Source organism: Phaethon aethereus (genome assembly GCF_964289735.1).
Source record: "Phaethon aethereus genome assembly, contig: HAP1_SCAFFOLD_563, whole genome shotgun sequence".
NCBI classification, from domain to species: domain Eukaryota; kingdom Metazoa; phylum Chordata; class Aves; order Phaethontiformes; family Phaethontidae; genus Phaethon; species Phaethon aethereus.
In genome coordinates this window covers 1-22,468 of record NW_028113779.1, presented here as the reverse complement: position 1 = coordinate 22,468, position 22,468 = coordinate 1, and the positions used below count along the sequence as shown (strand labels likewise).

Below are 22,468 nucleotides of genomic sequence, written 5' to 3'. Positions count from 1 at the left end.
CAGATCTCAAGGCCTGGCCCACCCAAGGGGCGAGTGAGCTGCTTCACCCTGCTGTCATCAGTTACGAATCGCCGGCAAGCCAGGCTGGCTCTGCCTCTCGCTTCCAGGAAGGTCCTTGGAAAGCAGTGAGCGTTTTGTGTCAGAAATACTGTCAGGGGTTCCCACCGTGTCTTTTGAACACCTGTGAAAAGGCTTAGAATTATGATACTACCTCTGTTAGCCAGATTGCAAACGACAGGCACACACGGAGCCGTCTCTCTCGCTCACCCATGCACGCTCGCACACACACAGACGAGGGGGTCTGGCTCTCGGCGGCTGCTATCAAGCGCACACCGTTTCTGCGTACCTCAGCCGAGTACTTAGGCGACTACCTGGCTTTCACACCAGAGCCTGGACGAGCCGATGTGGAAGCGAACACTTCAACCCACCAGCGATCGTCACAAACCGAACCTCAAGAGGTGCAGCGTCAGCCTGCCCGATGCCGGGAGCCACTGCCGTCTCTTATCCTGCATAATGCTTTCGCGCCGATGGGTCGAAGAGCAATGCTCTCGGCTCGCTCTTCTTCCTCAGTCCACAAAAAGAGGAGGGAGCAGCAGAGGATGCTCCCCAGGAGTCCCAATTTAGTAGCCAGGCCAAGCAGGACGCTGAGGGTTCGGAGGCGGGGGGTACCCAAAAGGTGGGGGCGGTCCAGGAGGATAGGGAGGTTGTGAGGGGATTGGGAAATTAGGGAGAGGGGGCTGGGTTGGGTAGGGGCACTGCGGCCTCCCTGTCCCAGGGGGGAAGTAGGGAGGGTACCCGGGTCTGGGCAGCGGCGGAGAGGGTTGAGAGCCAGGAAACGATGGGGGCTGAGGCGGACCCCTGGATGGAGACCAGGAATAGCCCGGCGCTGGAGACGAGCCTCCCGAGGGGGGTTTGGGGTACCCCGGTGCGGCACCGGCAGCCGGTGCAGGCGGGTATCCGGGACCTGGAGGAGGCTTATAGGGAAACGTGGGCTGGGCGCTCGGCTGAGAGGAAGCGACGTGTCCCACAGTGACCGGGGAGCCAGAGAAAGGAGCAGGAGGGAGAGCTCCATGTGCTGTGGGGCCGACTGGCATGTTTGGGGCTGGGCTGTAGGGCAAAGGGAAGGAAGGAGCCCCCGAAGGGAAGGGCTGTGGCTTCGGTGGGTCTGCGGGCCCGGGTACGTGCGGAGGCAGCTGCTGCTGCGAGTCCTTGCCAGGCTCCTGCGACGCTTCCGACTTCCTCAGTATCTCTTGCAGCTTTTCAACTCTGACCCGGCGCAAGTGGGACAACTTCCTCATCACGGAAAACTGCTCGAGAAATGTCTCCAGGGGCACCTCGCCCTCCAGGAACTTCTCAGCCATTTTCTGGAAGAGAAGACAGCCTCGGCATCAGCACCGCACCCCTCTACTCTTCTCCCCCAAGCCCAGCTTAGGATTTACGCCTCTCAGAGACACATGGGGAACTACTGCACCCCACACAACCAAAGAAAGGGCAATCCAATTTTTGGGAGCAGGAACACCAAACTACAAAGAGATAATCCTTGATTTAAGGGATTAGGCTTGGGAGTGTAACCGCAAGGCTTGGAGGACTAATCACTTGAATTGCTAATGGATTTAAACCTTAAGCTCACCTCAGACTCCTCTTCGATTTTCTGGCTTTCCACCTGCAGGAGATCCAGCAAGGTCTGAGGATGCATTGCTGCTGAAAATTTCTCTGGGAAAAAACAGAACAGCAGAGCAAAACGTTAAAACTCAAAACGGGCAAAACCCATTAGCACGCAGTCCTGTTGCATTCTCACAGGAATGCATTCCTGCCTCGGAAACTGTAGCTGCGAGGAGAAAATCGGAAGAGGAAAGAACCTTAGCCACTGCTGCACTAGAAGGGTTTTCTCCTGGGGCAGCATCCTTTATCTGTCCAACTGAGTTTGACCAGGAAACAGGAGAATATACATTTTATACGCAGCAGAGTCCTTTCTGCCACCACTCGGGAGAGTTTCTCTGCTCAGTATGGCCAAGGTAGGCAGAAGCAAAAGGGAAGGATGTTGCACTAACTACAGCCCACGTGACTCCATCGGAAAGGGAGCAAGGTTTGCAAATGCTCACCCAGTCTTGCCTTTTGCTCTTTACACCGCTCAGCCAGCTTCTGCAGCTCTTCGTATTTGTTAGAGAGCTCGGTTCGCCCCATCTCCAGCGGCGCCTGAAACTTCAGGTTCTGCTCGGCCAAGCTCCGGTTGGCGGCAAGGGCCATCTCCCTTTCCAGCTGCAGCTCCTGAACCTGAGGAAGGAGACGTGACAGTCACGGCAGGCGAGGTGCTAACAAAGCCCAGCCCGTGTCATGCCGTCCGCACGTACCTCCTGGGACTCCAGGGCCAGGCGCTCGATCTCCTCAGCATTTTCCTGCAGCTCCTGGAGCTCCTCCACCGTCCGGTTCCTCAGGGTGTCCATCCTCCCAGAGGAGCTGCAGACTCCTAGGACAGGGAAAGGAAGTCAAATAAAGATGAGGTTTTCTAAAACAAACTGCAAATAGGTACTAATCCTATTAGGGATTTAAAACCAGCTTTGCTAAACTGCTTGAAACAGCTATGCCAGAGAAGTTCCCCTGTGCTATAAAGAATCAGCCAGACCAAGGGCAGAGCGAGAAGGAAAACAGAATATATCTACTCATTTCTGCTTTGGCAACTGACTTTTTTCCTTTTCACAGCATATTTAGAAGGATTACTTGTGTGCGCCAGACAGTTTTGGCAAGGAAACACCTACTCACAGCCACTCCGTAGCAGGGCGACACCACCCTGACTCTCAAACTCCAGCTGGGTCTCACTGCACTGCTCCATTCCAGATTCCCGTTCTGCTGAGCAAACCTCCCGGATCTGCTCGCATCCCACGGTGCCCACAGCCCACAGTCACCAGTGGGGCCACCGTTGCCACCCGTGTCTTCCTGTACCTCGCCACCTCTCCAGTTCCTTGGCTCTGGTCTCATTTGCTGTGTTTTCTTTCTAAGTGTTTTCTTTCCTAGCTACATGGTGCCATCGTTTCCCTCAGTTATTGCTGCTACCCTTAGAAAACACTGGGTGATAGCGTTATTTAGATGTGGTGAACTTGATCCAATACTTGTGATTTTTAAAAACTGTTAAAATATTACTAAAATCAGGAAAATAATAGATTTTCTGCACTACATCCATAACTTATTCCAAATAATCCAGGCTGTCTGATAATATTTAGCAAATATCAGATGTTGGTGTCACAGGTTCCAAGATGAGGGATGCAACAATGCAGGAATACACTAAAACCCGGGCAACAAACACGGGAACAACGCCCTCCCATCAAAAGGGAAAGGGACGTACCAAAAAGCCGACGGGAATTTTGGTGTTGTCCTAATTGCTCATGGCTCTTCTACACTTCACCTGAGTGAAACATCCCAAAGATATCACTCGGGGAACATTGCGTCAGCCTCTGCACGTAACGCAGAATGACAAGGTAAGGCTGAGGGTTACCACATCTCTTCACCCAGGATCCAGCCAAACCCGTCCGAGTAACAACCGCCTAAAAGCCCCCTTACTACACACATATGTAGGGAACTTCATCACTCTGCAAACAGAAATAAACTTACGGGGTTGTTCTTGTTATTAATGAGACTGAAAGAGTGTAAGGGGAAAATTTGGAATAGTGGCAAGCAGAAAGCTCAATCCCCGCTGCTGTGCGGGCACAGAGGCCAGGGATGGTCTGTGGCAAGTGTCGGAATGGCTCCCAGGAGGGTGGGCACAAAGAGCTGGGCACTGCCCTGGCTCCGGCCGGGCGCCAGCATGGGGCAGGGGCTCTCGCCTCATGGATCTCGCCGGTTTTTAGCAGCGTTCCGGCAAGATGCAGCCAGCGAGGTGACACTTTCCCTCTCCAAGGGGCAACCCGTGGGTCCCAGCGGCTCGGAAAAGCTGGGGGCACCGGCGAGGAGCTGCCCGCAGGACTGCCGCACCCCGGTCACCGCCTCGGTGCTTTGTCCCCGGTCAGGGGAAGACCCCCCGCCCCGGGGGTGCCCGCCCAAGGCCTCAGCGTCCCATCGCCCTGGGGGAGCGCAGAGCGAGGCCGGCCCAGGGGCCGCTCTCCAACCGGGACATGGCGGGGGCTGCTCCCCGTCCTGGGCGGTGGGGGGAACGGCAACCGGGAGGCTACGGCCCACGGAGCGGGCGGAACGGGACTTCCCCCGCGGCCGCGACTCCCGGTACGAGGCCTGGCCCAGCTGAGCCCGTCCCCCCGCCGGAGGTCCTGGCGGGTAACGGCTGCAATCAGCCACCGGAGAGGCCGTGAACACCTCCCCTCGCGAGACACGAGGGAGCAGCCCCGTTACCAGCTCCGCCGCCCCCGCCCGGGACTTACCGCCGCGCAACCGAGACCCTCCCTCCTCCCCGCGCTTCCGGCTTCCGGCGCGGGAGCGGAAGTGAGCGGTGCCACCGCGAGGAGGGGCCGGGGGAGGAGGAGAGCGGCACCCCTTCCCGGAGGGGAGGGGGAGGCGGGTGGTACATCCCGCCGCCGCCATCTTGTGGCGGCCAGGCGGGAGCAGGATGGCGCGGCCGGGGCTTGTGTGTCAGGGCTACCGTGCCTGTGCCGAGCGGCTGTGTTTTATAAACACTGTGCCTTTTTTTTAATAAATATGGCCTCTTTGCCTGCCGGTGTAGCTCCCCTTGAGGCCTGTTCGAGCCTTCACATCTTACCTGTTAGTGTCATACAAGGCCTGCCCTGACGCTGTGGTACCTTCCCCCAGCTGCATGCCTTATAAATGACTCTTTTTATAGTGAGTTTTAAAACTCACTTTAAAAAGTGAGTTTTTCTTTTTATGCCTTCCTGGAAGAACTGTTAGTTTGCTGAATTATTTTGCGTTATTACTGATGTATCCTGACTCCAATCTTCAACACCGTAGCAATTAACCTGGGTTGCCCTACTCCAGCGTGAGCTTGAGCACGGCAAGCAACAGCTCTGTCAGCTTCGCCTGTCAGTGACAGGAGCTGCTCCTCCGGCTGCCGGTGAGCACGCGTTCCCCCAGTCGCCTTGCCCGCCATCAGGGCCGTCAAGGTTTGGACTGGTGAGGGCAGCTCTGTGGTTCCTCTCTAAGTTGATTTGAAGTCTCCATGGGAGCCCTGAGCAGCAGCTTGCTGCGTGGACGCTTTTGTCTGAACCGGCTCGTTCAGAAAAGCGGAAAGCTGTAGAGCCACAGACAAAGATTAGGCGAGATTAATCGTTAGGACATTACAGCGAAGCTCAGCGTTGCGGACAGAGCAGGCAGCTGGTTGAAAATCAGGCGTAACGGGTTTGGGTTGGATTTACGGTGAGATTTGAAGCAGTTTCTGCCTCACGACCTCATCAGCGCCTCGCAACCTGGGCCTCCCACGCGGGCAGCCTCCTCCTGCAGCTCATGTTTTGCCGAGGTCTAAGAGCAAGGAGAGCTGCTGCAAAGCCATGTTGTTCTCTGCAGGTTGTCTCATGCTGAGTAGCAGCTGGTGTTACAAGCACTCAAATGCCTGTTATTTTGGGTGACTTAGACTTCTGCTGGCTGTAATCCTGGTAAGCCCAGCCCTGTGAGAAATTAAAATTAAATTAAAACTTCCTTGATCGGTAAAGGGATGGAAGCAAAGTCAGCATGGAGAGGTAAAAGGCAGTAAAGGTGTGGCAGAGCTGGAGATGGCAGATAAGAGTTGATACAAGTGCAAGAGAAGAGAGGACAGAGAAGCAGAGGAGGTGAGATACAGGATACAGAGTGCTTAGCTGTGGGCTGAGATATCGCTGCGCTGAGGCAGTACATACAGACCTCAGCAACGTGCCAAAAATTCACGTAATAACATTTTTTTCAGGTGGCATAGCTGAAACCAAGAGGCAAAAGCAAAGCAAATCCCTCTTGAATACCTGCATTAGCTCTTCCTCGCGTGAACCAGCAAAGTTCCCGAGTGGTGCGAGACCGAGGAAGCTCTGATCTCATCACCCTCCACACGGAGTCAGCCTCCGCTTTTCCACCCATCCTTCCACGTTCCCGCAGACGTGAGCAGGGCCAAGGATTGTGTTAGGATGGGGAAAAGCTCCGCCGAATGGGACAGGCTGGAGGTGCTGAGGGGAGGGGAACGTGAAGGAGACTGCAGGAGGCTGGGCAAGGTCACCCAGTTGTTACAGAAGTGCTGAGATCCAGCACATGTCTCAGGAAAGGCACCTCTCGTCCCCGCCAGAGACACACACCACGTGAGGCCCGTTGACTGTTGTATAATAAATATGAGTCATATGAATCCTAATAGGTACCCTATGGTTTAATCAAGGACAATTTGTTTGTAGCGTGGCTGATAACCAGGTCAAACCCCAATGTTATTGCAAGAAAGGGGACTTGACTTTCCAAAGGGAGATCGATATTTTCAAGGCCTGTTTGAGAAGCAGTGTCCTCAGACGTGGAAGGGCTGGAGCACATTTATTTAACAATTGATATTAAACTGTAAGGACTTGAGTAGAGGATAAACTAAGTTGTGTTCAAATTTGTTCTTTGCAAGAAAGGAAGAAATAGAAAAGTGTCCAGTTAAATGATACCCAGCAATCAAAAATGTGATAAAAGGGTATTTTCTGCTTAACACTGAAGGATGTGCCTGTTATCTGTTTATTAACATCCTTAATTTGTGTAAGAGGTGGTTTCAGCTGATCATTCTGGTGCATCACACAGTTACTTTCTTAGGTGAAAGACTCAAAGGCACAAAGGCCGATATCCAATACGCACCGTGAGCGCAAGTGACTGAAAATGGCTAAGCGTTCAAATTACACCAAGTACCCCTATTTCGAGTGTGCGCACCAGCTGAGCTGTTCTGGATCGATAGGGCACTTGCGGCCTAGGACGCAGCTGGGAGAAAGGAGGAAAACGTTTTTGGTAAGGAGCATTCGGCTACAGAGCCAGCCTCTGAAGCAGCTTAGATCAGTTTGAAGTCTTAATTACGCTGAGGAAAGGAAGCTGTAATACAGAAAGTGTTTTGGAGTGAAATGGAAATGTTCCACAGATTCTGCTATCGATTCAGAACCTTGTTAGTGCAGCTAATGTTGTTTGCAGCTCCTTGGGCTCCCAAGTGGAAGGTAGCAATCTAAGACTAGAGGGCAAATTAACACACAATCAGCCAAAGGTTAAAAAAAAACCACCCTCATGTGCAAAGGAGTTGGCCTCAGCAATCGTGATCCTTTGTCAGATTTCACCTTTTCTTCATTATCTGGCCAAGTTCATTTGTGGTTTTGGTCGAACGTTCCTTCTGAGCCCAGGAGCTGAATGAAATTTGGAGCGTTTCCCAACAGAAGGAAAAAAACGCACATTGATAGTGCTGTTCTTTTTTCTTTTAATGTGATGCTGTTTGTTTTCAAGACAATGTTACCTGTGTTCCTCGACGGGGGAAGGATTCAGACGACAGAATAGCCTTTCTCAGAATCCCACCCATCTTTTAATGAGGAGTTTATCAGAAAGCACCGTTTTGCTCAGCTCTTCTCAGCGCCGTGTCACAGACGTAGCCCTGGCCGTCTGTCAGCTTGCTGCCGCTTGCTTCTCACGCAAGCGAGCCGCAATCAAACCAGTTCCCTTTCTGCACTTGTACGACTAGGAAGCTTTGTGGTCCCCGTGGTCCGGCTGCTATCTAGGCAGCCCAGTCAGAGACTAACGTTCACTGATTTAGCAACCACAGACCAAGGCCGCCAAAGGTGTTAGTCACCGGCCAGGATCACCCACAGCAGGTAGAAAGAGCTGGCCTGACCACCCAGAGGTCCTCCCCCAGCAAAAGTCCACCCTGCAGCAGCTCAGCAAGGATCAGCCTGCATCTCTGGGGGCTTCCTTGATGACTTAATCAAATGTTCTTACATCAAATCGTAGGAGTTTGACACCTCGGGAGCCTCAAACCAGACCTCCCTCCTCTCTACCTTTGTGCCTTTCACCTGACGGTTCTGTTAAAAGCAAGTGTGTGATGTACGGTAACGCCTTTACGGAAAGGAGAGGAAAGATCAGGAACAGGGACTGGAAAACAAGTTTGCTTCCTTAATCTGCTGTTACTAAGATAAAGTATATCTCAATAAGGTGATTTTTTTTTTTTCAGGCTGAGCTTTTCAAGCCTGCACAGATGAAGTGAAGGCAGTCCCCACTCGGGGCCCATCGTAGAGGTTTTGGAGGTGCCCATCTCCTGTTGTTCATGACCTAGATTGCTCAGGGAATCCTCTGAGTTGCCTCCAGTACATCTCATGTAGCCTTTAGAGGGACTGTCTCTTCACACACGAATTGCTGCCAATCACTGGAAGCAGCAAGGCATAAAACGTTCCTGTCACCAGCCCTGCACCGCCTCAGCTTCTGCCCTTCTCTGCAGGGTCAAGGTCATCACCCAACTCTTCTGCCTTTGCAGTCAACCACAACCACTTCAGCCACCAGCTGTCCTCCACCCACCAACCAGCCCATCTGGTCGTGTCAGATGCTTTATTTTCGTGCTCCACATGAGTCATTTAATGTTTCTGCGTAGCCCAAGCTCACCGTGAGCCCAGGTAGAGCCCCTGCACGCAGGGAGTTGTATCCAGCCTTACTTGGACATTGGAACAACAGACGTTAAAAACTTACATTTTGCTGGACACAAGCATTACTCTTCGGGGATTGTGTTGATCAGAAATCCCAACCTAGCCACAGCTGCGTCAGGAGCAGGCAAACCAGAACAAAAAGCCTCCAGATCCAGCCTTCCAGCTGGTCTTCATCTACTTTTGGAGAAGACGGTGGGGATCTCCCCATCGTTTGGTGCCCTCTGCTGCCAAGCAGAGCTACAACAGAGCGGCCACCCTCTGCCACCCAACCCGGGCACCCAACCTGGGCACCAAACCCGGGCACCCAACCCTCTGCCCATCACGTCCCACCGTGTGCCGCAGGCACTGCCTGCTCCCTGCCCTCCCCTCCGCCGCCTTCTCTGCCGCGGTGGGAATGCAGCAGGGTTGTGTTTCCAGCTCTTCGCAGCTTGGTTTTGAGTTTCCTCAGGGTTCCCTGCACTCTTTGGGGTCAAAAGGCAGATTTTTCCAGTCTCCAACCTGTGTTGTTCTTTCCATTTCCCTACCAAGGTTGGAAACACCCAGGTCAGCAACCAGACCCTTGGCCTGAGCCCAGCTCCTTTTTGTGCTACACCCCCTTCGATGGCATCCCGAGCCTGGCCGCCCCAGCACCGCTGCCTCCGGAGCCAGCCACGTCTTTACCAAGACGATGAACCCACCAGGCTGTTGGTGCTGCTGATTTCCCCCTCCCCTCCCAGGGCACGAGGCTGGAAGGGTGTTAAGCGATAGATGGGTCACACCGCGTCTGCCTCCAAACTCCAAGGGTTCCCCAAAGGGCTCTGAAAACCAGAATAATACAGACTGAAGGGAGCTCGGGTGGAAAGGGCTCGGGGAAGAGGTGCAGCCACGGAGTCACGCTGTCACCAGGACGGGGAAGCTGGGCGCCGCAGGAGAGGGCTGAAATCCGGCTGTCCCGCCAGGCAGTGGACCTGCCCTGGGGAGATGAGGGCCAAGAGCCGGGTCCTGGAGGGAGGGAGAGGACCCTTACCTCTGGAGTCCACTCCTTCTTCCACCGCGATGCCAAGGCGGTGTCGCGAGCTGCGCAGTGCCCAGGGTGGGCTGACCGGCGTTAAACCTTCCCTCTACTCAGCAGATGCTCTTCAGGGTTTCTCATCTCAGAAAGCGTCTCCGTAGCTCTATCGGAAAGTCATTTCGCACCCTAAAAGCGATTATTTGCCATCCTCCCCCCTTTCTTTCGTTCTTGACTTGAATGGTGCTAAATATTTGTTCTGAGTTTTTTCCGGTGCTGAATTCCACAACTTCTTCGTTCTGTGTATAATGATGCCTCCAAAAATCAATGCCTGTCTGACCACACACAGTTTTTCGTTGGCTCCTGGTAATGGGATCTATTGACAGAAGAATGAGCTCATCCTAAAACTTCTCATAATCTGACAAATTATTTCTGTCCATTGAGAAAACAAAAAATCAAAATGCCCATCCTGGGAGATTTCAGCTTTGCACGCGGAGCTCTGTTTGCGCGGCAATTGCGTGCAGTAAGGGGTCTGCAGTAAAAGGCTGGAAAATTGCTTTGAGCCTTCATTACATGATACAACCCCCGAATTTGGGATGCAGTTTGGGGTGTTCAGAAGAGGTCAGCTCACCTAGAGGCACGTGCATCAGACCACAAACACGGGACGTACCTTTTTACCCAAACGGAGCCGGCGTTCGGCTGCTGCAGCTTCCCTGGTCCGTTTGCCGCTCTGGGCAGTGGAGCTTTACTTGCTGGCAAACCCATTGCTGCCAGGGCCACTGAGTAACAGAATAAAACGGTTTATATTTCCTTAACATTACCAAACAAGTTACATTTCACTGAAACACTGGTCCTGAGCACCAGGCTTTTCCAGTTTGTTTTTTAAACACAAGCAAAGCATTCACCCCAAACACCCTCTTTGCCCAGAAAGAGGAGTGCTGTGAGTGCACAGGTTAGTCCCTGCCTTCTGTGCCCAGAGAGGTTTATGTTGTATCTGAATGTTTGGGGAAAAAAAAAATTAAATTGATAAACAGCTCTTGAAAAAATCGTCATTTTCATTTCCTCTAATGTTCTGGCAAAAAAAAACCCTCAAAACAAAAGCAAAACTTCGCAGCCCCAAAAGCAAATGAGACCAGGTCGAAGTGAGGTGTGACAGCGAGTCCAGACTTCGGTCCCTGAAGCCCAACTCACTAACTTGTTCCAAAGGAAGAATTTAGCACCTGAAACGTTACTGCCCTCCAGCTTTGCGTTTCTCAGATTTCTCCGCTCGGTACCAAAATCGCCGCAAGATGAGCGTCGGTGCAGAAGGACACCGCGGAGCAGCTCACCCCTGCATCACCCCACCCTGAGCAGATATATTCTGCTCAACGACTCTCCTGGCTGACATATTTCCCACAAAGAGAGGAAATTCCACCCTGGCATCACTGGGACCTCCAGTTGAGGGGCCAGGCTCTGCCTGCCACCAGCACTGAGGTGCAAGGATGCTTGCAAAGGGCTCTCAAGCACGGGACGATGAAGCAAGAGCCGGGTGAACCAGCTCTGAATCTCCTTTATATACTAACGGGATTTGCAGCAGCTGTTCCTAAATATCTGCAGCAGTGGGGGCAAATCACCCCGAGCCCCCCGTCCCAGCCACGAAAGCCTCTGTGGGCTGCGGAGGAAGAGGCTTTGCCTCCTCCTTGTGTGCAGACACCCGGAGCGTCGGAGAAAATCCATATTATCTCTGTATCTGAGTATCTGTGTTCATCCAAACGCGCGGCTGCCTGGCGCGGGGCCGGGCGAGCGAAGTGTAAAGTAGATGCTCTCGTTTAATCTCTGCTTTTCTTTGCAGTTTACAGCTACCTGCAGGCACAGACTGGCTCACGAGGCCGGTGGGGGACACGGTGCCAAGGCAGGGTTTTCAGGCTGTGACCTCCTGCAGGGTCCAGACTTTCCATTTTGGGGGTCAGCCAAGACCTTCTCCTTTCCCGACCGCCACCCCCAAACTGAACACATCGCATCTTCTCTTTTCCTCAGGGAGAGTGAGACGTTTCATCCCTTTTCTCCCAACATCGCCCATCAGATCCTACCAGGTTCTTCCTCATTTCATTTCCTCGGTGCAATTTAGCATCTCTCCTCAATTCTTTTTTATTTTTCAGGGATGGTTTGAAACTGGTACGGAGGGAGGGAAGCCAGCTCGGGCCCGTGTGGTGCCTCCAGGCAGGCTGGTCCTCAGCTCATTGGCACAAGGTCTGGCTTTGTTTTCGCCCCAGCGCAGGACAAGGTGACCGTGCCAGCAGCCACATCTCTCCCTCACGTGCTGCTGTGACGGAGGCTGGGATGCCTGGTCCAGCGCCGGGCACCTCTGACGCAGCCCAGCCCGGGGTGACCTTGGCATCGTTCAACCTGAGCTGGTCTTTCCCCCCAGCTGGTCCCAGTTTCACCCCCCTAGCTGGTCCCTATTCCACAGGCAGCCCTGGGACAGAGGGAGGTGGATGAAGTCCCAGCGTGAGAAAGACATGGACGTGTTTGAGTAGGTCTAGCAGAGGGCCACGAAGATGATGAAGGCACTTCCTCCCCATGAGGCTGGGCTGAGAGATTTGGGGTCCTTCAGCCTGGAGAAGGCTCCGGGGAGACCCTATTTCAGCCCCCCAGTACGTAAAGGGGGGCTGCAGGAGAGATGGGGAGGGGCTCTTTCTCAGGTAATGGTTTTAAACTGAAAGAGGGTAGATTTAGACTAGATGTTAGGAAGAAATTCTTGACTGTGAGGACACTGGAAGAGGTTGCCCGGAGAGCTGTGGATGGTCCATCATTGGAAGGCCCGGTTGGATGGGACTTGGAGCAACCTGGTCTAGTGGAAGGCGTCCCTGCCCAGGGCAGGGGGCTGGACTAGGTGATGTTTAAGGTCCCTTCCAACCCAAACCCTTCTATGATCTATCATTCTAAGCCGGACCCCAGCAGCGCAGCTCCTCCACCACACTCTGCCCAAGCTGACCCCAGCCCGGGGTCTTCCGCCCTCCCTGCCCGGAGCCCCGGGGCAGGCGGACGAGGATGCGCTGAGCTGCCGGGAGCTGCCGTCCGTAATGGATAAAGCCCGCAGGATGTCGGTGCAAGACAAAGCAAATTCAGCCCAGTGCCGTTACCAAGCCCCTGACACTGGTGGGTGGTGAGGGTCCTTGTGCAGACCCCCGGCTGTGCTGCAGGGTTACGGCAGCCGCAGCCCAGGCGCGTGCCAAAGCCGGGGCTCGGCTGCCGCCCACGGGTGGGCACCCTGAGGCAGCTCGGGGCGCTCAGGGCGGCTGCGAGGGGCCACCAGCTGTCCCCAGCCCCCCGAGGGACGCCGCTGCAAGAGGGGCATGAGGCTGCAACCCCCAGGATGAAACCCTCCAGCAAGGGGCCGGGGGAACCAGGGGACCCCGAAGGACCGGTGCTCCCGTGCCGGCTCCACGCTGACAAACCCCTGCAGGCAGAAACTTTGCTCTTCGCGGCGGGGCAAGGACGGTCCTGAGGAGCCCCAGGACCCTTCGTACCGCAGCTGCGCTGGCGTTGGGGAAGATGTCATCCCCCGCGGTGGCGGTGGCTGCCCCAGCCAGCTAAAACCCAACTGGAAATTAAGCGCTTTTATCTAACGGCGCGGGATTTACGCTGCGGTTCCTCGGCCGCAGCGGTGATGTTGGCTTGCGTAATGCCCGGGTAGTCAGACGGAGTGGGGGGAAATGCCCCGAAATGGCCACTGCCAACCCCGTGTCCCCCTCGCCAGCCCCGTCCCTGTCCCCTGGTGTCCCCCACCCCGGGACGCAGCGTCACTGGAGGGTGCTTCTCTCCCAGCCCCAGCCTGCCGCAAGCATCCCCGTGCCCCCGCCGCGGCGTTCGCCCTCAGCGGAGGTGCAGAGCCCTCACCTTGACATTCCCCCCTCCGTCTCCCTTAAGGACATTGCGATAACTCCCCCAGGGGCTGTTTGCCTTTCTTATCGGGGACGCTGGCCAAACAAGCCTGGTCGGGATATAAGGAGCCCGGCGTGGGCTGGTGGCACATTCGGTGTACCTCTTCGCCTCAGTCGCTGGCAGTCAGCAGCTACCATGAAGTTGCTCCTGCTCCTCGGCTTGGTGGCCCTGGCCCAGTGCCTCGTCACCAGGTAAGTACCGGGGTCTCGGGGTGCCCCCGCAGGCAGCGCGGTCCCGGAGGACCCCCAGCACGCACACCGGGGGAAGGCAAGCGGGGCGACTGCTAGCTGAGCAGAGGGGATGGGGGGACAACCTGCAGCCCCCCCCCAGCCATTGCCGTGGCCGAGGCTCCCCACAGCGAGGACAGCCCCCGGCTCCCACACGAGGGGGTACCCGCCGCCCCCCGAGGCACGTCCCTGCCCGGCTCCCGGTGACGGCCCGGCTCCCCTCTCCCCCGCGCCCCAGGGTGCCCCTGAGGAAGGCGAAGTCCCTGCGGCAGTCCCTGCAGGAGCACGGCTTGCTGGAGCGCTACCTGGAGCAGCACCCCTACAACCTGGCTGCCAAATACTTCCCCCACCGCTTCGCCGCCGAGCCCCTGCAGAACTACCTGGACGTGAGCATGGCGGGGCAGCTCCCGGGGCCACTGGCCTTTCGCCTGTCCCACTAGCCCCTTACCCATCCAGCGAGCCCCTTATCCATCCCCCCAACCCCTCACCTGAGCCACTAGCCCCTTACCCATCCAGCGAGCCCCTTATCCATCCCCCCAACCCCTCACCTGAGCCACTAGCCCCTTACCCATCCCCCCAACCCCTCACCTGAGCCACTAGCCCCTTATCCATCCAGCGAGCCCCTTATCCATCCCCCCAACTCCTCACCTGAGCCACTAGCCCCTTACCCATCCAGCGAGCCCCTTATCCATCCCCCCAACCCCTCACCTGAGCCGCTAGCCCCTTACCCATCCAGTGAGCCCCTTATCCATCCCCCCAACTCCTCACCTGAGCCACTAGCCCCTTACCCATCCAGTGAGCCCCTTATCCATCCCCCCAACCCCTCACCTGAGCCGCTAGCCCCTTACCCATCCTATTAACTCCTTACCCATCCTGCTAGCCCCTTACCCATCCTGCTAGCCCCTTACCCATCCCATTAAATCTTTACCCATCCCACTAATCCCTTACCCATCCCGCTTTGACAGAATGAGTACTTCGGCACCATCTCCATCGGTACCCCAGGCCAGGAGTTCACCGTTATCTTTGACACTGGCTCCTCCAACCTTTGGGTGCCCTCGGTGTACTGCTCCAGCCCAGCCTGCCGTAGGTGTCCAGCAGCCCCACGGCCGGCCGGGCAAGGGGTGAAGGCAGGGGAAGCCTCGGGCTTGGCCAGCCCCCTGCCCTGCCTGGCTCTGGGACCCCCTGGGAGGGCTGGGAGCCGAGGACGGCTCTGCCCTGTCTCTCCCAAGGGACTTTGGGCAATGGGGGAGGCACTGGAGAGTCATCCTTGATCCCTGAGGGCAGGACAGACTGTGACCGTCTCCCTCCCGTACCCGCAGGCAACCACAACCGCTTCAACCCAGCAGACTCCTCCACCTTTGTCAGCACCAACGACAGCCTCTACATCGCCTACGGCACTGGCAGCATGACCGGCATCCTGGGCTACGACACCGTCACCGTAAGGCGGGGTGCACCAGCCCCCCCATCCCGTGGGAGCGGGGACACCGGGGCGCTGCCTGTCCAAACCAAGCCCCTCTCCCCATCTCCCTGACCAGGTCGCAGGCATCAAGGTCCTCAACCAGATCTTTGGGCTGTCTGAGACCGAGCCCGGCAACTTCTTCGACTACACCCCCTTCGATGGCATCCTGGGGCTGGCTTTCCCCAGCATTGCCTCCTCCGGAGCCACCCCTGTTTTTGACAACATGATGACGGAAGACCTCGTGGCCAAGGACCTCTTCTCCGTCTACCTGAGCAAGTAAGCCCTGGCCGGAGTCGCCCAGCCCTTGCCGAGTGTTTTCTCCCATTTCTCTGCCAACGGGGCTGGCGCCGGCACTCTTCCCCGGTGGCGTGACGCCCCGTGGCTCCTGGGTGACATGGCTCACAGCTGCCGGCATCGGCACTGGCGGAGGAGGACGGCACTGCCAGCAGGGGGGTGGTGGTGGTGAGACCCCCGCCTGACGGCTCCCCCCTTGCAGGGATGGGCACAGCGGCAGCTTTGTCCTCTTTGGTGCCATCGACCCATCCTACACCACCAACGGCATCTCCTGGATCCCCCTCTCTGCCGAAACCTACTGGCAGATCACCATGGACAGGTAGTCCTGGCGCAGCCCTCGGGCTCGGTGGCCCCCCCCTTGCCCGCCAGCTGGGGTTTTGGGGGGTGCAGCCCCTCATCCCGCACCCAGGAGGCTCACCCTGTACCCCTCTCCCCAGTGTCTCCGTCAATGGGATGCCCGTCGCCTGCTCCTCCGGCTGCCAGGCCATCGTGGACACGGGCACCTCGCTGGTGGCCATGCCCGGCAAAGCCCTCAACGCCATCCTGAGCACGCTCGGCGCCAGCTCCAACGGCGGGGTGAGGTCCCGGGGGAGCGCGCAGGGCTTTGGGGAGGACCTTCGGGGCTCTGTGGGGTGCCCAGCTGGACCCCAGGGCTGCTCCCCATCGCTTCCTGGGGCACATGGTTCCTCTTGGGGTGACCACTGACCCCCACCTGCCACCATGTCCCCCCCAGATCAGCTGCAGTGCCGTCAGCAGCCTGCCCGACATCGTCTTCCACATCAACGGCAAAGCCTTCTCGCTGCCGCCCAGCGCCTACGTGACAGAGGTGAGCATCCTGAGCTGAGGAGGGGACCGGGGGGGTCTGGGGGGGCCCGGCAGCCGGTAACCACCATCCCCCATGTCCTTGGCTGCAGATCAGCGGGTACTGCAGCCTCGGCTTCCAAAGCATGAACGTCCCCACCCCGTCGGGCGAGCTCTGGATCCTGGGTGATGTCTTCATCCGCCAGTACTACGTGATCTTCAACAGAGCCAACAACATGGTGGGGCTGTCCCTGCTGCCCTGAGCGCGTCTCCGCGGGGCCAGCCCTCGCCCAGCGCTCGTGTCCCCATGGCCGCCGAGCACAATAAAGCCGTGAAGAAGCTCCCCTGTCCTGTCTCTCTCTCTCAAGGGCTGGCTCGGCGCTGCCGCCGCGCCGCTGGGCAGGGACACGGGGGGTGGGTGGGTGGGAGGGTGGGGTGCTACCCCCTGCCCGCACCCTGACAGCGCCCTCGGCCCCGCGGCCGCGCAAACAGCCGCGGCGCCGGGTCCCGTGCTGGTGCTGGGGGTGCTCTGTGCCGCTCGTCGCCACCTCTCCTTGCCAAACGCTGCCCGGATAAACGCCCGCGACGCTCCCGGGGGCCGTGGACCTGTCCTTTCACCGTCTCCCTGGGGCAGAGCCCTTTTGCAAGGGCAGCACCGGCCACGGCACCTTGCAACCTTTTCCCAGGACCGGGCACTTTGCTCGGGTGAAACCCCTGGAAAATCTCAACCGGGAGCGGCCAAAATCTGGTGCTGACCCCCAGACACCCCCCACTCCCTCGCGCAAGAGCCCCCCGCCGGCTGCGAGGAAGTCCCCAGCCACACCGCTGCCGCTGGGGCAGGGGACATCCCTCCCGTCCCCAAACCCCACGCGGGGGCTGAGCGCCTCCGGCACGGCCCTCGCCGCTCACCCCGAATCCTGCCCGAGGGAAAGCCCCAGGGCTGGGTTCAGCATGCCGGCGGGCGCAAGCAGGAGGAGGGGGACGGGGCATAAATACCAGGGTGACTTTATTGGTGGTACGGAGGGCAGCTCGCCCCCTCCCCACGCCAGGGGACAGCGCCCACCCCAGGGGTGCATGCTGCAGTTTGGGGGCTGGCTCGGGGCACCCCAGCCCGGCCAGGAGCGTCTCCCAGCCCCACATCCTGCACCCAGAGAGGCGGGGAGGGGGCGTGCCGGGGGTGCTGGTCCTGCCCCACGGTCCTGCCTCAGTGGGGCAGCGAGGGGCTGGGGGACCCCGGCACCCCGGGGCGGGTGGGGACCGCGCAGCCTCTGCCTGAGAGAGAGGCAGTGCCCACGCACCCGTGGGAGTGGGGATGCACCCGTGGGAGCAGGGATGCTCTTGCCCACCCCATCTGCTTGGCACCCCCTCCCCAGCCACCCACCCCCCCGGGGGCCTGGTGGGCCAGGCCTGCTGGTGCTGCAGACCCCTTCCTCCTCTTCTCCTTCATCCTTCTCCTCCTCTTCATCCTCCTCCCACTCACGCTGCGCCAGGCACGCGTGGCACCTGGGCCCTAGGGAGCCACGTGCCCGCCGGGGCTCTCCCCGCTGGCCGGTGCCACGGCAGAGGGGTCCGTGTCCCCGGGGGCTCCCTGAGCCTCGGGGCTTGAGCTGGGGCCGCCCGCGGGAGCTGGGGGGGCCGCGGCCTCAGCGGGGCTGCTGGGGGGCAGAGCGGCTGTCGCTGGGTGACCGGGGGGGCTCAGTGTGGTGGGAGGGGGCTCCGCAGCCCCCGCGCTCCCTGGAGAGGGGCCGAGGGGGGCTGTGTTGGGGAGCAGGAGCTGGGCCAGGCGGTGGTGGGAGGGCCGGGTGGATGCCGGGGGGCTGGGGTGCCGGGTGCCGGTGGGTGAGTCACCACGGGAAGGGGACAGGGACAGGTCGCTGCTCTGCGGCGGGAGCCGGACGCCTGTGGCTGACAGAGAGATGCTTTAGGTTAGCACCCGCCGCGACCCCCCAGCCTGCGCCGGTGGCACCCAACCACCCTGGGGTGCCACGGCACGGCCGCGTCCCGCAGGGCAGGGGGTCCCGCGCCGGCCCCTGCTGCCGGCATCCCGGAGCCGGGCACCCCCGTTACCTTGGCAGGGCGGGCAGCAGGCGGCGGGCAGCGCGGCGAGCTCTGCGCAGGAGCGGGGGCACAGCCTCTTCTCGCAGCTCACCTCCCCGAGCTGGCAGCCGGGGGTGAAGGTGGGGGTGAGGCATCCCCGCCATCCCCTCCCCGGTCTCCTCCACCACCACCACGGGCACCCCACGGGCACGGGCACCCCACGGGCACGGGCACCCCACAGGGACAGGCACCCCACGGCCATGGCTCACCTGGCAGGTGCAGCGGGTGCAGGGCTGGCCCTCGGGGGTGAAGGTCTGGCCGTTTACCACCTTCCTGCCCTGGTAGTTGCAGTCTGCGGGGGGTGCGGCAGCCCTCAGCGCGTGCCGGGGGGCTCACCGGCCGGGGGTCGGGGTCCCCCGCTCCCCCCCGCCCCGGATCCTACCCTTACAGACGGGGCAGCACTCGCCCTCAGGGTGGAAGGGGTAGGTGCAGAAGATGGCACAGTCCACGGGCGAGCAGGCCACCGAGCCCAGCTGCGAGAGACGGGAGAGACGCGCGAGGGCCGGGCATTAGAGCCCGCCGGGGTGGGCTGGGGGAAAGGGGGCAGCCCCGAAACGGCCGGGAGCTTTTTCCTGCAACGGAGGAAAAAACTGAGGCTCAGCCCCGGGGCAGGAGCTGAAAACATCTCGCGGTCCCCGGCGCAGCCCTCACCAGGCAGATGCAGCTGAGACAAGGATCCAGGACGGAGGGGAAGGTCTCGTTGTTGTAGAAGATCCTTCCCATGTAGGTGCAGCCTGCGGGGAGGAGAGGGGCACTCGTGGGCCCCCAGGTGGCTCGGGGACCCCCGGGGGACCCTCTGCTTAAGCTCAGGCTTGCCGGCTCTGGTCCTGCCCGGGACTGCGGGCAGGGGATGCGGAGGGGACGCGGTGGAGCCAGCGAGCCCCGCGACAAGCGGCCGTGTCCCTCGTGTCACCTGCCGAGCAGTCGGGGCAGCACTGCCCGGGGATGCGGATGGGGTAGGGACAGGTCTCCACGCAGTCCGTCCGCTTGCAGCTGACCGAGCCGTCTGCCTGCAGCGGAGAAGCACTTGACAGAGACCTCGGGCCGCCCCAAACCGTGGGGTTTAAAGCCCACGAGGCCGGGGAGCCGGCGGGGCCGGGGGCCACGAGCCGCCCGGCGTCCCGGGGGAGGGAGGGGCCGGGAGCCGTGCGCCGGGGCGGGGGCAGGTAGCAGCAGTGAAGCCGAGCAGGGTCTCATTCACCTGGCAGATGCATAACTCACAGGGATCGCCCGGAGACCAGATCTGTCCGACGGGAAACTCCACCCCGTTGTCATCCACGAAGCAGCCTGGGGGGACACACGGAGGGGCGGGAGGGGGGGGGGGCACCCCCAGCCCATCACCCTCCTGACGCACGTGTGCGGTTCCCGTCCCGCGCCCGCTCCCCACCTCCAAACCCCACGGATATGCAGGCCCCCCCCCCCCCCGCGCCCTGCCGGTCCCCGTGCACCCCCATATCCAGCTCCCCCACTTCCCCCCGCCCTCCCCAGGTGTCCCCTGCGTCCCACCCTCGCTGCCCCTGTACCCAGGTACTCCCCACCCCCAAGGGTCCCCCACCTCCCACCCGCCTCACCCCCGCACCCTGTCCTCGCTGTCCCCCCCCGTCCCGCCCTGCCCGTCCCCAGGTGCCCCCCGGCGCGGGCTCACCGGCGGGGACCGGGGGGTCCCGGCAGGTGAAGCAGCACTGCCCGGGGCCCAGGTGCCGCTGGTGCTGCGGGCAGTCCAGCGCGGGGCAAGGGGCGAAGGAGCACTCCACCTCGCCGCCCTGGGGACACGGGGACATGTCACCCGCTGGCCCCGCCGCCGGACCCAGCCCCCTGCCCACCGTCCCGCCTCAGCCCCGACCGAAGGCTGGATCCCCCCGAGCAGGGTGGTGCGGGGGAGCCCTGGAGCATCCCTGGGGACCCACGGCCCGGGGGACCCCCAGCCCCCCGGGACCTACCCGGCAGACGCAGGTGGTGCAGTCGTCCCCGTCCAGGCTGAACCGGGCGCCATGGGCGTACGTGCGGCCCCGAAAACTGCACTTTGCTTTAGGGAGGAGAGAGGCAGCGGGGCCGGGGCTGGGGTCTGGGCGCGAAGCGCGGCTCCTGCCGGACACCCGCACCCCGAACCCCCCTCCCCAGCAGAGTCCGGAGCTCCCCGCGCGCCCCAGGGGTCCCGGGAGACCCACCTGGCTGGCAGGAGCAGCAGTCAGCCGGCGAGGCGCCGGGGCAGGGGCCCGGGGGGCACTCGGGGGAGATGCAGGAGACGTTACCCGCCTGCGGAGGAGAGCGCGGGGCTGTCGCGGGGGCAGCCGAGGGGCGACGCGCCCCTTCCCCCGCCACGGGCGTCGTCCGCCCCGGCGCGTCCCTCTCCTCCCTCCCGCCGCCGGGCATCCCCGGGCCGAGCGGGGCCGCGGGGGGCCGCTCCCGGCCCCCGCCCGCCCCGGGGCGGCGTGGGCTCACCAGGCAGACGCAGACGGTGCAGTTCCCGTCGGACGGGGAGAAGACGTCGCCCTCGGCCCGGGCCACCCCCTCGTGCAGGCAGCCTGCAAGGCAGGCGGGTCAGGGGGTGCCGCCCCGGGCGGCGGGGCCGGGGGGGGCCGGGGCTCACCTGCGCAGCTGGGGCAGCAGCCCCCCGCCGGGGCGGGCAGTGGGTGGGAGCAGGCCACGGGGCAGCTGACGGCCTGGCACAGCACTCGTCCCCCCTGCGAAGGGCGCGCGCCGGCTCAGCCCCGCGGTGGGCTGGGGTGGCGGGGGGAGGCCTGGGGAGGACGCGGCGCGTACCTGGCAGGAGCAGCTCCGGCACCCCGGCTCCGTCCAGCGAGCGCCGGGCTCCCGGGGGGCCCCCCGGTACCAGCAGTGAGGGGCCGATGGGGCGGAGGTACCGGGGCCTCCCGCCGCCCGCGGGGGTGGCTGGGTGGCTGGGGACGCCGGGGCGGGAGAGGAGGAAGGGAGTTGGGTACCGGGAGCTGCGGCAGGGAGGTGGGGCGAGGGGGAGCCCCTGGGGAGGGGTCCCCCAGAGCCGGGAGGGAGCAGGACGAGGGTGGGTGGATGCTGCAGGGACTGCAGGATGGGCGACGGGGCCAGGATGGATTTGGGATAGCCTAGGAAGGAAGGAACAGGCGTCACCTGAGGCAGGGCAGGGAGCGGGGGGCCTCCCGCCGCGCTCCCCGGCCCTCGCCCGCAGAAGGAGCCGGATACCTTCGCAGGAGACCCTGTCGCCGCTGAGCCGGTACCCGGGGCGGCAGGAGCAGAGGTAGCTGCCCGGCGTGTTGTGGCAGGAGTGCTGGCAGGCTCGGCGCTCTCCCGGCCGCCGGCACTCGTTGACATCTGGGGGACATGGCGGGGCCGGTCAGTGCCCGGGCAGGAGGTGCCGCGCCGCGGAAATGGGCTCAGGGGAGAGCCCGGTGCCCGGAGCCATCCGCTCCGGCATGGCCCCTGCAAGGACGAGGGCGAGGCGGCAGCGCCGTGCCGAGGGGCTCGACGGCCGCCTCCGTGCCCTGGGCGGCGCGGCGCAGAGCGGGAGGAGGGGGCCGGGGCGCAGCGCTCACCCACGCAGGAGTGCCGGTTCCCGTGGAGGTGGTAGCCGGGCCGGCAGGAGCAGCGGTAGCTGCCGATGCTGTTCTTGCAGCGGTGCTGGCACGGCGTGGCCAGGCACTCGTCTGTATCTGGGGGGCAGAGGCTGAGGGTTGGCAGCCCCGGCTGGGCCGCGCCGTGCCCCCCCCGGCCCCCCGGCCCCCGCGCACCCTGGCAGCTGTGGCGGTCGGCGGAGAGCTGCATGCCGGGGCCGCACTCGCAGACGAAGCCGCCCTCGGTGTTGACGCAGAGACCCTCGCAAGCGGCGCTCAGGCACTCGTCGATGTCTGGGGGCGAGAGGGGACAGCTGGAGGTGGGGGGCCACCGCCACCGGGACCCCTCGTCCCACCGCGACCTCCCCATCCCGGCTCACCGGTGCAGCGGACGCCATTGGCTGTCTCCACCATGGAGAAGCCGAGGGGGCAGACGCGGGCCACCTCCTGGCACCCGCCGTGGTTACAGGAGAGGTCGCAGCCGTACTCCCCGCACGTCCCCGCCGGCTCTGAAAGATGAAGAGGGGGTCCACGGGGCACCGATGCCGCCCCAGCGCCCACCCACCCTCCCACCCCAGCCCTGC

At 61.2% G+C, this 22,468-nt stretch overlaps 3 protein-coding genes across 3 annotated transcripts; 1 reads left to right on the top strand and 2 right to left on the bottom strand.

Moving 5' to 3' along the window:
* Positions 1-510: 510 nt before the first annotated feature.
* Positions 511-2,444, bottom strand: VPS37C (VPS37C subunit of ESCRT-I; the record flags this gene model as incomplete). The annotated part of the gene is made up of 4 exons (XM_082016092.1): positions 511-1,364; positions 1,631-1,713; positions 2,103-2,274; positions 2,352-2,444. The coding sequence occupies 4 exons, from the start codon at positions 2,442-2,444 to the stop codon at positions 621-623; spliced, it is 1,092 nt and encodes a 363-aa protein (XP_081872218.1). The 3' UTR covers positions 511-620.
* Positions 2,445-13,593: 11,149 nt separating this feature from the next.
* On the top strand, positions 13,594-16,502 carry PGA5 (pepsinogen A5; the record flags this gene model as incomplete). The annotated part of the gene is made up of 9 exons (XM_082016091.1): positions 13,594-13,649; positions 13,924-14,071; positions 14,651-14,768; positions 15,005-15,123; positions 15,221-15,420; positions 15,641-15,757; positions 15,876-16,014; positions 16,172-16,264; positions 16,353-16,502. 9 exons carry the CDS (start codon positions 13,594-13,596, stop codon positions 16,500-16,502), a joined length of 1,140 nt encoding a protein of 379 aa, XP_081872217.1.
* Positions 16,503-17,734: 1,232 nt separating this feature from the next.
* VWCE (von Willebrand factor C and EGF domains) lies at positions 17,735-22,393 on the bottom strand (the record flags this gene model as incomplete). The annotated part of the gene is made up of 17 exons (XM_082016094.1): positions 17,735-18,144; positions 18,307-18,397; positions 18,546-18,628; positions 18,719-18,809; positions 18,988-19,070; positions 19,250-19,346; positions 19,538-19,623; positions 19,982-20,099; positions 20,277-20,362; positions 20,505-20,592; positions 20,779-20,861; positions 20,927-21,020; positions 21,100-21,419; positions 21,517-21,666; positions 21,867-21,983; positions 22,062-22,178; positions 22,265-22,393. Coding segments are annotated over 17 exons (2,228 nt in total), but the record flags the coding sequence as incomplete, so codon positions are not given.
* Between the last annotated feature and the right edge of the window lie 75 nt (positions 22,394-22,468).